The sequence below is a fragment of the Tenrec ecaudatus genome, chromosome 2 (genome assembly GCF_050624435.1).
Source record: "Tenrec ecaudatus isolate mTenEca1 chromosome 2, mTenEca1.hap1, whole genome shotgun sequence".
Lineage (NCBI taxonomy): Eukaryota > Metazoa > Chordata > Mammalia > Afrosoricida > Tenrecidae > Tenrec > Tenrec ecaudatus.
The window spans coordinates 159,444,063-159,459,557 of record NC_134531.1 but is presented as its reverse complement, the minus strand read 5'-3'; the positions used below and the strand labels follow the sequence as shown (position 1 = coordinate 159,459,557).

General features: G+C 57.2%; 1 protein-coding gene across 5 annotated transcripts in view; it reads right to left on the bottom strand.

Moving 5' to 3' along the window:
• Nucleotides 1–15,495, bottom strand: part of NDST1 (N-deacetylase and N-sulfotransferase 1) — a 70,739-nt gene that overhangs the window by 11,032 nt on the left and 44,212 nt on the right. For all 5 annotated transcript variants that reach the window (XM_075541811.1, XM_075541809.1, XM_075541813.1 and 2 more), the window contains 8 exons: nt 13,762–13,849; nt 12,036–12,190; nt 11,251–11,436; nt 9,052–9,180; nt 8,220–8,402; nt 7,301–7,397; nt 5,954–6,077; nt 590–764 (listed from right to left, as the gene is read on the bottom strand). In XM_075541811.1, the coding sequence (XP_075397926.1) occupies nt 590–764; nt 5,954–6,077; nt 7,301–7,397; nt 8,220–8,402; nt 9,052–9,180; nt 11,251–11,436; nt 12,036–12,190; nt 13,762–13,849 (1,137 nt within the window). The remainder of the gene's footprint in view (nt 1–589; nt 765–5,953; nt 6,078–7,300; nt 7,398–8,219; nt 8,403–9,051; nt 9,181–11,250; nt 11,437–12,035; nt 12,191–13,761; nt 13,850–15,495) is intronic.

Below are 15,495 nucleotides of genomic sequence, written 5' to 3'. Positions count from 1 at the left end.
TGGGGCCGGGGAGGGGGACGAGAGATGTGAGAGACCACATAGCGGGCCTGCAGGGAGCAACTCAGAGGCCTTCCTTCCCATCGGGAGGGTGGGTGGGCTCCTCTCAAGGTACCGGGGGCTCAGGCCCAGGTGCCACCCAACAAGCTGGCACTGCAGTGCCCCCATCCCCAAGCCCCCTGGGAAGAGTGGGTGGCAGGGCAGGGACTCTCCTAAATGGCTGAGCCCAGGAGAGAGTCACAACAAAGTCAATTAAAGTTCTAGTCATCGTTCACCTGGAGCCGGGATGAGGACAGACGATCTCTCTAACGTGTCACAGTGCACCCCGGCTTCCTCTGAAATCACCCCACCCCACAAGGCAGGATGACTGCCACACTTGGGCTTTGGCAAGGTGGGAGCAGCCTCCACCTCTTGCTGGAGGAGAACCTAAAGCAGGAGGCCCTGAAGCTGGGCATGTGCGGCCATGGCTCTGCCTGTCTCCGCCAGGCTGTGAGCTCCAGACAGCCTGCTCAGAGCACGGACACGGTAAGGCCTAGTAAACACAAGGTGAATGAATGAGTGATAAGCTAAGCCCAGCCCAGCCCCAGCTCACCTGGTACCAGGAGTAGGCCCGGTCGGCCGGGTTGATGAGGATGGTCAGGATCTTGGCCTTGGGCAGCAGGGCAGCGGCCCGTCGGGGACCCACTTCCGAGTCAAAGTAGTTGGCACTTTTCTCAAAGTAGAAGTCGGAGGTGGTGTTGGAGGGGATAGGGAAGAACTCCATGTACCTGCGGGCCCAGAGAGGTGGGCGTGGGGCGCGTTCATGAGCAAGACTCAGGAGGAAGGGAGCGCGAGAGCGTGGCCTGGGGGCAGCCCTTCCGGGGACACATTCTAGCCAGCTTCCGTCAGAGCAGGGGCCAGCCTCTTCTGATTCATTCCTCTGCAGGCCCCGTGGTTGGAAGGATCTTAGGGTTTGAGTGACTGACATTCAACCCTAAGCCCTGGGGTCCCAACACCCACCCACCTTCCAAAGTTCAATGCCCCCACCCACACACTGACGAGGCTGGCTCTCTCGCTCTCTGGAGGTGCTGCCCTCTTCTGACCTGGGGTGGAATTTTCTGGGCTGTCAGTGGACCAGGAGACCAAGGAAGGGGTGCTGTCACCTGCTGTCCCCTAACCCCCCTTCCCCAGGGTGACTCTCCACACTAGTCCTCCAGGGCCCCTCTGGGCTGAAAAAAAACAAAACACCTCTGGAAACTAAGCTCACACTCACACCTTCCAGAGACACTTCCTCAGCAGAGACGGGAGCACAGCTTCAGGGATCACGGGACCCAAAGCCCACCCTAACGGAGGGGTCTGTAGGGTCTCACTCTGCCTAGGTTCCACTGCCCCATGGAGACCCACCCCCAGAATGAAACCTCAAAGTGGCCCCAGAGGGCCGTCCCCAATGTCCCCAGGCAGTGAATCTGAACCGCCGCAGACGGCCTCCTCCCTCCGAGCGGCTCTCCCACGTGCTCAACCCGCTGCACCCCAGCACTGTGTCTTGGGGCTCCCCGGAGCCTGGCTATCGAGGTCCCGTTCACCGTTCTGAGCACACCGCCATCCTGTCGGCAGTGCCTACACCAAGCAAGCAATGGAAACGGAACCTGGTCCCCTCGATTCCTAGAAAAGTCAGCGTCAGCAGCAGTCCCTGGCCTGTTTCTCCCACTGAGTGTAACTAGACATATGTCTCGCTCCATGTTAGCGTACTCGCTAGTGGGGTGCTGCCCCAGGCCCTGCTGAGGCTGCTGTTAAAGACAGAATATAACGCATCACCTTTCTAAAAGAATGCAAAAATTTGACTTTCAAATACACTTCTGGACACCTTCGGTTTTAGATGAGAAAGTGGCGGGCATGTTAAGAGAGGCCAGTGACAGGCAGATGTCAGACAGTCAAACTTACTGACCAGACAGGATACAGACTACGGCTAGGCCAAAGAGAAAATGAAACTACACATGGGGACCCCCAAGATCACGCCGAGGGTAGCCCGCAGGCGCTCCACCTCGTTTGCTGAGGGACGGAGACAGAGCGGCAGCACACGCCCAAGGCAAGGAAAGGACCAACGTACAAAGACACACCAGACAGAACACTGGGGCAAGCCACCCCACCTCCGCTGCCAGGCTCGGCACTGCCAGGCTCGGCAGGAAGCTGCCATTCGAAGCACGCGGTCAGGGTTCAGCCCCCGCTTGTCTGTCCGTTTGGTGTGCTTGTCTGTCTGTTTGGTGTGCAGAGGTGGCTTGTCTGTCCGTTTGGTGTGCTTGTCTGTCTGGTGTGCTTGTCTGTCCATTTGGTGTGCAGGTGGCTTGTCTGTCCGTTTGGTGTGCAGAGGTGGCTTGTCTGTCCATTTGGTGTGCTTGTCAGTCCGTTTTGGTGTGCTTGTCTGTCTGTTTGGTGTGCAGAGGTAGCTTGTCTGTCCGTTTGGTGTGCTTGTCTGTCCATTTGGTGTGCAGAGGTGGCTTGTCTGTCCGTTTGGTGTGCTTGTCTGTCCGTTTGGTGTGCTTGTCTGTCCATTTGGTGTGCAGAGGTGGCCTGCATGCATTTCTATAGCAACAAGTCACCGAAGGTGGCCAGGTTGCAGCTGAGCTTCCAGGGTAAGAGACTAGGATGAAGAAATGGGGGGACTCACTTCTGAGGGATCAGTCCTTAAAAACTTTATGTGTGGCTGTGGACCACTGCCTGTTCTGAGGGCCAGAAGACGAGCCCCTCTAGTGGGAAGGCAATAAACATACAACTGGGCAAGGGCAGCCACCTCAAAGGGGACTTGACCTTCAAGACACGATGGGGTCAAGCTTTCCGGATCTCCCTTCGCTGAAGGGCACAACTCGACCTGCGAAGAAACAGCTGCAGGCGTCCGTTAACAAGAATGTGGAGAGCGTGCATCTAGGAAACTGCAAGCCGTTAAACCCGAATCGGAATGCATAGCAATCGACCTCTTTGGTGGCGGTGGGCTGGAAGGGGCTGGCAGGGGGCTGCTGAGTGACGCAAGCATACGGTTACTTTGCTGGGACTGAGACATCGAGAAGGAATGGTGTTCCATTCGGCGTCCAAAAGGAACATTTCAGGACCTATCTTGAAGCCCAATCCCACCTCTGACAGGCCAGTATCCGTGTATCTCAAAGAACGTCTACTGAACATAACTGGTATTCACATGCGCACGCCACCCACGAAAGCTGGCGAAGAAGGAAGAAGCGTGCCAACGTGTGCAGTCTGAAAGGGAGCCAACGCGCGTGCCATCGGGATGCGACTGGGATTCCCAAGGGTTGGTGGAAAGGCGGGCCGTGGTGGAAGAAGTGGAGCTGGAGACCTCGTGACATAACGTCCAGGCCAATCACTTCTTCATCACACACACCGTTTGTTCACTAATATAAATGGCAACAATGCACGGGGCCCACCAGAAGGAATCTATAGGAACCAGATGATGGCATCTGTGGGATGGACAGGTCCAATATCGTCAGCCCAAACTAGATCGGTCAACTGTGAAACACACCGCCAAGTACGTACATCCAAGTGCATGCAGGGTGAAGCCGAAGAAAACAAGGCCACTAGAGCCAAAATACCACCTAAAGGAAGTACATCGCACCCGTGTGAATGTAGAGAACGTTTCCAGAACAGATTTGATGCATCCAACAGCAATGACCCAAGACCTGGGAAGATGTGGGGTGACATCAAGACCATCACATGCAAGAAAGCAGAAGAGCATGAAAAAGTCGAGGAAGAAAACACCAGAGAAGAGACTCTGGAACGCGCTCCATATACAGCGGAGTGAAAGCAAAAGGAGGAAGTGACCGAGCAAAGGAGCTCACAGACAACGTCCCAGGGCCGCCAGAGAAGACCAGGGAGAGCATCGTGACAGCGTGAGCGGAGACCCGGAGTAAGAAAGCCAAAGAGGGGGTGCACGCTCAGCGTCACTCGAGATGAAAGAATGGAAGAAAGCGCTCAATACCATGGGGGTGTGAGCAAAACACTGAGTGATGCAGGCAGCGGCTGAAGATGGACGGACTACAGAGAATCACAGTATCTTAAAGAATCAGTCAAGGAGCTGATGATACTACGACTGAAGTAGAAAGAAAATGTTTTGGAAAGATGATGACAACATATGTACAAATGTGCTTGATGCAACTGATGTGTGGATTGTTATAAGAGCTCCCCAACCATTTTAAGAGGCAGCACATGACCAAGAAGCACACGGTTCTGAAGGAAGAAGTCCAAGCTGCACTGAAGGCATTCGCGGCTCCAGGAGTCGACAGACACCAACCGAATGTTTCAACAAGCTGATGAAGCACTGGAGCACTCGCTCATCCGTGCCAGGAAATTTGGAAGACAGCTCCCTGGCCACCCGACTGGAAAACATCTATATTTGTATCGGTCTCAAAGAACAGTGACCCAACAGAATGCTGAAATTATCAAACAATAATCATTCATATCACACACAAATAAGCTTTTACTAAAGATCATTCGGCAATGGTTGCAGCAGCAAGTTGACGGAGAGCTGGCAATAATTCAGCGGGTTTCAGAAGACGTGGCACTCGTGATACCACTGCTGAGGTACGATGGATCGTGGCTGAAGGGAGAAGAGGCCAGAAAGATGCTGGCTTGTTTCCTTCACCATGCAAAGGCAGCTGACTGTGTGAGTCATAACACACAGTGGTGACACAGATGAAGAATGGGGATTGAGAACACTTCGCTGTGCTCATGGGGAACCTGTACATGGATCAAGAGGGGGCTGGCTGAACGGAGCAAGAGGACACTGCGAGGTTTAACCTCAGGCGATGCGTGTGCCAGGGTTGGGGCCTCTCCCCACACTCCCTAAGCCTGCGTGCTGAGCACATCCTCAGCGAAGCTGGATTGCTTGAGGAGGAATTCGGCATCCAAACTGGAGGGAGGCTTCTTAACAAGCTGCGGTTCGCAGACCACACAGCCCTGCTTGCTGAAAGTGAGGAAGACTAGATGCACTTGCTGATGAGGATCAGACCTGCAGTCTACAGTGCGGGCTCCAATTCAATGTAAAGAAGACCGAAATCCTCACCACCGGACCAATAAGCAACATCCTAGTAAACAGAGGAAAGACCGACGCAGTCAAGGATTTTGCTTGGATCCACAATGAAGGCTCATGGAAGCAGCAGCCAGGAAATCAGAGGACGAACTGCCCCGAGTGAAGGGGCTGCCCCAGACTCTTACAATGCTGCAAGGCAGGCGCGGCGCTCTGGAGACCACGGGTGTGGCCCCGGCTGTGGGCTCTCCATCGTGTCGTAGGGGTCTGACGGACACTGAATGAGAAAAAAGAGGAGCTGGTGCATCTGCAGGGGGTGAGGGTGGGAGTGCTGGGGAACATCCAAGTGCCCTGAGCTGCCCAGAGAACAAGCAAGGCTGCCTGGGAAGAAACCCGGCCAGGCTGCTCCTCAGACGCAAGGATGGCGAGCTTTTGTCTTGCGTACTCGGGACGTGTGGCACCATAGCTGGTAAAGCAGAGGGTCAGCAAAATAGAGGAAGGAGAGCGAGGAGGCTGCAACAACATAGCAATGAGGAGAATGGCGTGGGACTGGGCATGGTGCTTCTGCTGACTCAGCCACACCCGCAGCTCCACCAAGGACAGGCAGGGGGCGCATCAGAGGACCTCCTGCCCCATGGTCAGCCTACTGCAGCAGGAAGGGACAGTTGGAGGTTAGAGCCTGCTCTGGTCCTCGGGTCCTTGTTTCTGTGCGAGCAAGGGAGGGCTGGACTGACGTCCAGCAGCCTCTGACCGCAGGCGATAACGCAAAGGGGCAGAGTTTCCTCATCAAGAGTCCTGCCTGCGATGAGGCTCCATCACAACCCCAAAGGGCACTGTGCTCTGTCCCTGTTTACAGGAACTTCAGCTGCGTGAGAGCAAGAGCCAGCTGCTTCCTGCGGGGCTCACGCTGGCCTTCCCATCCTGCTGGGGGCGGGAAGGTCCCCTCACCAGTCGATGCCTTTGTGATAGTTGTGGCCGTTGAAAAACTGGATCTCCTCAAAGGTCTCGGAGCTGGGGTAATTGCTGCTCAGGTCCGGGTGCATGCTCAGGAACTGGTAGAGGGCGGTGGTGCCTGGGGGGAGGGGAGGCAGCTGAGACCCAAGGCCCAGTCCCTGAGAAAAAGAGGGAGGCAGGAAGCAACATCCGGGTGGGAGGGGGTCGTTCCCTGGGTTCTGGGATCACGCTCAGTAGCTCCCCTCTTTTCTAAGCCTTGGTGTTCTCAGGGAAGGATTTCTACTAAATGCAGGCTGGCAAATGCATGGCATGCACGTGGGCACTCCAACTCCTGCACCCTCTGCAGACATGACTAATCCATCATAGCATTTGTCATTGAACAAACGTTCAGCCTCGGAATCCTCTCCGCTGTACCACACGGCCATTTCCAAGTGCTTATTCCTGCCTCACATGTAACCCCAGAACTGGATGGTGTCTCTGGGTCCCTTCCAGCTTCTGCCCTTTCCGGCAATCTGGAGAGGCTTACTCCAAGGAGGGCCCCACAGCTCCCAGTGTGGCTAACACGGGAATTCTCGGAGGTCCAGGAATGCACCTGAGAGGTCTCCTCCTGTGGGTGCCCGGACCTCACTCTTGCCCCCTTGTCTCCCACCGACCCAGGGAGCTCACCCATGTCCCGTGGCGTGGTCTATGGCTCCTTTAAAGCATGTGCTTGAGAAGCCCCCGCTGAGGGAGAGCTGCAGTTTTGGGGACTCACAGCATGTAAGTGAGCTTTGGGGTCACGGATACCAGGGTTTAAGACCTGCCACTTCTGCTGAACTGGACGTGTCTGTGGAAGTCATTTAACTTCTCTGAGACACGAGTTCCTGGTCGGTAAAGCTGGGCTGCTCCCCATCCGTGCCTTAAGGGTGGGGCGCTTCAAAAAAGCTCGTGGGAAAATGGAAGGAATAGGTAATGGAGTTTCCCCGTGACCATTTAGAAGACCCCTCCTCGGGACGTGCATATGGGGTCTCCACTTCTTTCCTGCGCCTCCGACGGCCCTGCCTCATTGATCACAGGCCTCTTGGCATGGAACTCGTTTTGTCAGGCATGGCCCAGACCGAAGGGGCAGCTGGCGTGGGCTTCTCTGACTAAACTGAGAGACTCGCAGGGGGCCCTGAGCTAGAATTCTGTGCCCACCCCACCCCTGCTTTCTTCCCACCTACATACTGACCAACGCTGCAGGATTACCCCACCTTTATGGCTATTTCCTGGGGTAAACAGGGCAAGACAGCTCCCAGAATGTCATCACTGGGACAGCAAAAAGCCAGGGGGGCGTGAGGGGCTGCCGGCTGGGAGACCTGCCTGTTTTCTGAGGGCCGATGATGAGCAGCTTGGGGAAACGGTCACACGTCTTCTCCTTGGACCAGATGTCTTTGTGGCGCTTGTCCTCGCAGGGGTCCTGGAGCAGGGCGGGGGGGGGGGGAGCCCCATTGAGCAGTCAGGGACCATTTTGGGTTGTCTCAGCCCCCCTACCCTCCCACAGATCCTAGAAAACTGTCAGCCCCCGGCTGGGCACCCAACAGGGACTGGTGCGCTCCTGCTGCAGGTAACTGGCTGAGCTGAGGCTGAGCTAAGGGTTGGTAGGCAAGAGTCTAACGTAAGTGCAGCCTCCGGTCTCTGCTGCAGCTCTTCAACGCTTCTGGTGCAGCATGAGCACAGCCACTGAGAATACCTAACAGTGTGAGCATGGAGGTGTTCCAATAAAACTTTATTTACAAAAACAGATGGCAGCCGGACGTGATTCAGGGGGCCCAGCCTGCAGACACCTGGTGGAAACTTTGACACTACCACCAATGCCAGCTTCCGCTTTCAGGGACAGGCTTCCGCAAAAACCCCCAGGGCCCTCCCTCCTATCAGGCCTTTCCCAGTGGCTCAGAGCCTGCCGGGGTCAAAAGAGGCAGAACTAATCCGACAGCCAAGCCACAGCAGGGCTGCCGTCTCTTACCCATCATCTGTACATGTTCCCCCACTCCCTGTACACACTGTGTGAGTGTGCAGACACGTGGGACTGGAGGGGAGGTGTGCACACATGTGCACCCAGGAGCAAGCATACACCATGTTCCCACAGCGAGCAAGTGTGCCCCTGCACTACTTGACGGCACAGGTGAGGGCCTGCGGGGTCCGAGTCCTTGAGGCCCCGCCTAGAACCTGTCCCCGTGAGCAGGTGGACATTCTATCCAGCTCCAAGACACCCAGGCCACCGTGCACCTCCGAGACCCACCTGCCAGAGCGGGTCCTTCTCCTCAGAGAAGATCTGGAAATACTTCTGAGCCAGCTGCACAGGGGGCAGTGTCTGCAGGCGCAGGTTGGTCCAGGAGTGCAGGAAGCGCACCAGGTGTTTGAAGGTGTACAGGCCCAGGCGGTCATTCCCGTAGTTGGACAAGTGCGTCATGAAGATGCTGATCTGCTCCCGGGGTGGAAGTGGGGGCAGACCAGTCAGTGTCTGGAGCCCCTGCAGGGTCACCCAATGACCAGTCCAAAGTAACTGGCTGTCACCGAACTAGGTGACCCCTGCCTGGTTAGGCATCAAACCCCCAAAATCCCAGCTCACTACCAGCGAGTCGATGCCAATTCCCATCGACCCCTACGGGACAGGGTAGAACTGCCTCTGCGGTTCCCAAGGTTGTCCCTCTCTGTGGGCACAGAAAGCCTCATCTTGGTCCCCTGGCTGGCCACACCCAGAAAGAAACCTACCAAAGACCACACCCCAGAAGTGGGACGCTGACGTCCTGTGAGAGCGAAGCTGGGTACCAGCACACACCTGACATGGGTTTCCTGTCATTCCCGCCCGCGAGGCCATGACAGAAGAGGAAGACGAGCCCCAGGGAGCTCCAGGGGCTAGTACCACCTGTGCATGTGTGTGAGGGACTCCGGGCAGAGAACAGGGGCCCAACATCAGCGAGCTCATCAAAAAGCAGTGGGTGAAAGAGAGGAGGTGCCAGAGACTCGATGCAGGACGCTCAGCACAGGGGGCAGGGGTCCCGAGGGCCAGCCTGGCACTCCCCGCGAGGACCCCCTGTCCTCCTGGCAGCCCTGGGTGGTGGGACACTCACGGGATTGAGGAGCACGGTGAGGAAGAGCTCCCCCCCGTTGATGATCTTGTCCAGCTCGCTGGAGCCGCCGGGGTACTCGTTGTAGAAGATGGTGTGTGTGAAGAGGCCACACGTCTGCCGAGGGAGGACCTGCGGGCAGGCGGGGAACAGGAGCGAGGTGTCTCTGTGGCCAGGTGGGGCTGGAGGGCCCTTCCTCGGGAGCCGGGCAAAGCTAGCTCCTCCTCAGAAAGCCTACTTCCCGTGCGACGCGGAGTCAAGGTCAGGGCCTATATCAGGGCCTATTCCCATTCAGGCTCCTCTCACAGCCTCCACTCTTGGGGGTCCCTTCCCCTATAGCCCCTCCCCCTCCTGTGAGCCCACAGGCTTTTGTCATTCACATACACGCTGCTACCCTCTGCACAAGATGCCCCGCGCCCGGGCTCACAGCCGCAGGAAGTGAGCGTGCCCAGAGCTCAGGACGTTTGCCCATGCGGGCGGACCCTCGCTAAGCAGCCCCCTGCTGGGCCCGGGACACCCCTGGCAGCAGCACTCTTGGTCAGGCGTTGGCTTCTCAGTCCCCTCACAGATGGAGGGCTCTGAGAGGGCAGGGCACGCTCTGGCCCTGCCTCGTCCTATGCAGGGTGACAGGAGCTGTCTCGGTCGGTGGTGGTGGGAAACTGAGAGCCGGAAAGAGTGTGTGCAGACAAATTCTCTGGGGAGGCTGAGAGGCAGGTTCTGGTGGAGGGGAGGGCTTCACAATCGTGAGCTGCAGATGCCTCCCTGTCACATCCTCCCAACTGAAGTAATTCCCCGCCCCGCCTCCCCCCCAATATCGTAAGGTACTGCCTGCAAGCACGTGGTTGCTGCTATGCCCTGGAAGGCTGTCTGCCTGAAGGTCATCACCATCAAGAGCAATCAGACCACCCCACCCTAAGGAGGTCCACTCCTGTTTGGTAAGGATCAGACTATTCACCTGGAGGAGAGTTCAGGGACACCTAAGTCCAAGTCAGCTCCTGGCAGGTTAGGCTGCCATCTTATCTCCAAAACCCGCCCCTTTTGTGGTGTCTGCACCTTCCCATCACATTGTATCTTCTGTCACATTGTATCTTCTGTCACATTGTATCTTCTGGTGTTTGTCTTAGTGCCCCACCTTCCTGCTACGTATGTGTTTGGGGTGCCTTGTGCGCTCCAGATCACATAAGCCTGTGAGAGAAGACATTCACTCTCTCTCTGGTTCCGGTCTCCATGCTCCGGTGAGCCCTTGCATGTCTTGTCTGAGGTCTCTTTAATTTACCCCTCAATTATACAACTGCTCCCCTATGGCCCATTTGGTGGTGGAGACTGGTCCCCTACAGTTGGTGAAGGAGCCAGGCCAGCCCTCCCTGCAGCTGCCCATGGAGTCTGCGAACAACTCACCAAGAAGCTTCGACCCCATCACTGACTTCTCTCCTTCTCACACACCCCGCACCCCCACTGGTCAGCGGCTCCGCTGGGCTCCATGTTCTCAGCAGGCCTAGAGCCTCTGCACGTCAGCACCACACCCTGAGCCGCTCCTCTGGACACCTGAGGTGGCCTCCCTGCAACCCCTCTCACCTGTGCCTCCATCCTGTGGACTCAGCAAGATCCTTTTAAAACAGTGGTTCTCAACCTGTGGGTCGAGACCCCTTGGGAGTTGAACTACCCTTCCACAGGGGTCGCCTGATAACAGTAGCAAAATGTCAGTTATGAAGCAGCAAGGAAGATCATGTGATGGTTGGGGGGGTGTCACCACATGAGGAACTGTATGAGAGGGTCACGGCATGGAGAACCACTGCTTTAAAACATGAGTCAGATTGGATCACTGCTCTATGCAGAACCTTGCCATCTCAGACCACGAGCTAACGTCCTTCAATGGCCCACAAGACTCTCTGCAGCCCAGCCCAGTACCCCTCTGGCCGCAGCTCTCCCCACATTCCCTTTTCAGTCACTTGGGCCTCACAGCTGTCCTCAGACACCTCCACCCTCACAGAGGGACAGGGCCCCTGAGCTTCCCCAGCACTCATCACTGTCTCTCTTCCCTCAGTCCCACCCAGGAGCACAAGGCCCTCCTCCTGCCCAGGGAACCCGAGCCCCTCCCATCGGTGCCCCCAAAGCGAGCAAGATCTCATGAGACTGGCCGTCCCCACAACTCTGCTCCCGTGAGAAGAGGGCCTCAGGCCGGGCCAGCACCCAGCAGCTCACCATGATGCCGTTGTGGATGAAGCCGCGGCGGTAGCGGGCCGGCTTCAGGTGCGGGTACTCTTCCGTGCTGGTCACTCGGATGCTCCACACCTGCTTCCAGGCCTCGTACAGTTGCACGTGCACAGGGTACACGCCTGAGTGGTGGGGGGCCACGGCGTACCCCATGTCTGTGGGAATGCCGTGCTCCTGTGGACGAGGACCGAGCAGGGTGGGCGTGGGGCCCCGCCCCTCTACGCCCTGGTCTTCCTGGGGACACCGAAGGCTGGATCCCCAGGGCACGTGGTCCAAGTCCTCATGGGCAGATGGGGAGGGGTGTGCAGGGGGCCCAGACTGGCTGAGCAAGACCAGAACCCAGACCTCCCGACCTCCTCACGAAGAGGCCTCATGCGGCCCATGGGGAGGAAAGGATGGGGGCTCTTCCCGCCTTCTCTTGGCTCAAGCTGCTCGGTGGATGGGCCCAGGCTGGGCCGAGAACCAGCCTCATTCCCGCTTCATGAGCACCTCCCTGCTGAGCCGAAAAGGAAGAGCCAGCGCTCGGACCACAGCCGGGCCTGAGTTTAAGTCCGGCTGGGCTGCTGTTGACCTGCTGTGACCTCCGAGCCCAGCTGCTTGCCTATCAAATGGGGCCACTGCTACCTGGCCGTGGGGGTCTCAGTGAGGCATCCGTGAGACTGCAAGTCCCGGCCCTGCCCCGGGATGCCACCACAGAGGTGTGAGGCCAGCAGTTTGCAGGCCAGCCTGGCCCCTAGCCCACCCGGCTCTGCCTGGCAGGGAGTCTTACTCACGACAGCGAACTTCTTGTTCAGGGCCATCTGCTCGGCCAGCACGGACTGGTTGTGGAACAGGTGGGGCTGCATGTGACTCCACATGTGGGGGAACCACCAGAACTCCTTCACGTAGGACAGCAGCAGGTCGTCCCCGGCGTCCTCGGCGTCAGTACCTGCAGCCAACATAGGAGGCTCAGCCGGCCCACCCAGCCTCCAACTCTCGGCCCGGCACTGGGAGAGTTACCTGCCATCCAGCACAGACCCAAAGCCCGAGAGCCCAGCCTGGATGTGCCCTTGACTCCAAAGCCCTTCTCTTCTCTGGGCCCTGGGAACCCACCTGCACCACACAGGGCTTGGAGCCAGACTCAGGGTTCCCACCCACTCTGACGTGTCTGCTCTTCGTCTCTGCATTTTTCTAACTTGGCCGCGTGTCCTTGATACATTTGTAGAGCTCCTTATGCTGCAGGCTGCCTAGTTCTTTGCCTCTTAGGTATTTCCACTATGACTCGGATGGGTGCGGGCTGGGAACACAGGCTGTCTCCCACTGGGCCCTGCAGCTGCGAGCACAGGCTGGCCCGAGGACTGTTCCTAGGAGTCTGCCTGGACTGCAAGCGAGGCGGTCCTTGCTCACATGCAGACTTCGATGGAAAGTGGATCCCTGCACCCACTCTATCACTGGGTCTCCCTTAGCATCCATTTAAATTTGTTCCAGTTTTTCATCTTTTCTGCTTTCTTTGAGATTGAGGTTTTTAATCTGTTTTACCTTGTTATCGCTGTTGGGTTTGTTTTTTAATGTTTTTCTATGAAATCCAGGTTAGGTAAATCTATAGAGGCAGTTACTGGGCTCATAGTTCCTTGGGGCAATGGCAGAGCAGGTTGGGGGGGAAATGGGGAGCTAATGAGTACAAGACTGAAGAAAATGTTCTACAACTGCTTGTGGTAGTGACAGTACAACTCTTCTTGAAGTGAATGAACTACTGAATTGAGTACAAGGTAAATTATATGCCAGTAAAACTGCTGGGGACAAAGAGAGCCCAGAGACAGCTGCTGAGTGAACGGTCCATGATGGTGCCCACTCAGGGTTTGCCCCCTCTTGCCCACTCCCTAAAGGGCAGCATGGGAGGACCCTGGGTGCGCTCAGAAGGAGAAGGCAGGCAGGAACCACTCAAGCCAGAGCCTTGACCCTAAAGTAAAGGGACAGAGCCATCTTTCTTTGTGTCTTTCATTGTGTCTATTTCTGCACTATTCATCCCGGTCAAACCACCTCTTTTATCAGCAGAAGCTCCACAAGGAATCTTCAATGGCAGGGAGTGTCAGAAGAAGCCCTGGAGGCACTGTGGGTTGGGTGTCGGATGCTAACCATAGGTCAGTGGTTCAAAACCAGCAGCGGCTCTGCAGGGGCTGGATGAGGCTGTCTGCTCCTATAAAGGCTTACAGTCTCGGAAACGCTGTGTGGGGCGGGCTTCATGGCACTGGGCTTGGTGTTTTAGGAGGTTGGGAGGAATCAGAATGGAGAAGATGCCCTAACCAGAGTAGTACAAGCTGGACCTGCTCTCAGTGACCTTACCTGGGAAGGGCCTGGGGCGGTGACCAGCTCTAGTCTCTAGAGAGGCCAGAGTCAAATCTGCATCTAGCGTGGGTCGGTCTGCCCACTGCTGCTGCTCCTCGCAACACAGTGCTTGGGGTATCTGGGGGTTGACGAACCCCTGAAAGTTGCCAGTAGAGGCAGGGCCAGGCCACTTACCTGTGTGGAAGAATTTCCCTGAGTAGCCCAGGTTGAAGGTGAAGTTTGGGATGTGTGTGCGAAGTTCATTCTGTGTGTCAAACAGGGCCTTGGGGAGAGAAAGGGAGACCCGGTGAGGGGTAGTCAAAGCTGCTAGCACCTCCTGCTGGGGCCCGACAAGGCCCGCTGCACTGTTTGCACAGGCCCTGGGGGCAAAACCAAACTGCAGCCCTAAGCCATTTCCAATCTCAGGACGGCGACAGGGGCCTTCTGCAGGGGGGGCCCAGCGTGGACCTCAGGTGAGAAAGACCTGCTATAAGTTGGTCTCTGAGAGGCATCCTTGAGAAAGGACATGTCTCTGGATCTTGGCTTCCCCAACCGTAACACGGGGACACTGTCTGTCTGTTGGCTCCACTGGTGGGCTCTTGGAGAACTAATGAACTGTGCATGGAAAGCCACCGGAAGGGAGTTTAAGCTGGGGCTGCCGATGTGTCTGGGTCCCTGCCACAGTGTGCTGTACACGTGCAGGACTTCTCATCCGTGCCAGGCGGGTGTCCAGGGACCGTGGTTTTTCCCAAGATGCCCTGGTGCCCAAGGTTCCAATGAAGGGCACACCCAGAGCTTTGCATGTCAATGAGGGGACGCTCACGCTCCTGAGACAAGTGCTCAGTTATACTCTGCATTCAGGAGAAAAACAAAGTCCCTGTCCTGCATGATTCATGGGCTGTGGTGCAGAAACATGCAAGAGACTGGTTTCAGAAAACTATGCCAAGACAAAGACCCGGCCCGTCCGGGTAGTGCTGTCACCTCGGGCGAGCGACCGAGCTCACGGGCCCCAGCTGTGTGCCCTCGGAGGTGACATCTCCTCGGAGCCTCAGTGTCCTCTGTGAAAAGGGAGGTTGGGGATCTCCACCCCCAGGGCTGCTGTGAGGATGGGTGGGGGTGACAGAGGGCCTGGACCAAGCTTCTCCTGTACTCCTCACTTGGACCACGCCATGCTGCAGCCCCACCTGCACACGTTAATGAGGTGAGAGGACAGACTCACTGGAGCTTGGAGTAGGTGCTGGGGGTCCAGGGGAGGCAGCTCCACCTTTCCGATGGTGCTGAAGGGCACTGAGAAGGGGTGCTGGAGGGGGATGGGCAGCCTGCTGCGCCAGACACAGCGAGGGGCACCTCTCTCAGCACTGCCCCCCACAAAGGGCCCCAGGGACCACATGCTGGGGCCACCTGACTTCCTTGAGGGTCCACCCTGACCACAGGCAGCCTCACCAGGCCTCTCCCTGACGGAGCTCGAGGCCCAGGGCCCCCACAGGAAGACGGACACCGGGCCACTGGACCCAACAGGACTTCAGAATGTTCATGAGGAAACGGAAAGTTCACCAGTTATCTTTCAATTCCACTCTCTCACGTGGTGGCAGCACCACGAGAGGTCTGGGAGCTGGAGGACTCAGAGGAGGCCCCTTAGCCTTTCACAGGAGGGGCTCCTCAGGGGAACACAAGGCGGCAAGCAGCTCCCAGAAACACCCTGATGGGCAAGGCAGGGGAGCCAGGGGGCTTTGGGCCTGGCCCAGCAGCCTCCCGGATTAGCCCTCAGAGGGCCTCCCATCTACCCTCTCCCTCTTGACTTTGACAGTTGAGACTCAGATGGACCGGGAGTCCCCAGTAACGGGTCAAATTGGGGCTGGAAGCCAGGTCTGGGCAGCCCACACACAGCCAGCTCCCCCACACCTCCCCTGACCATGCAGCAGCCTCGCA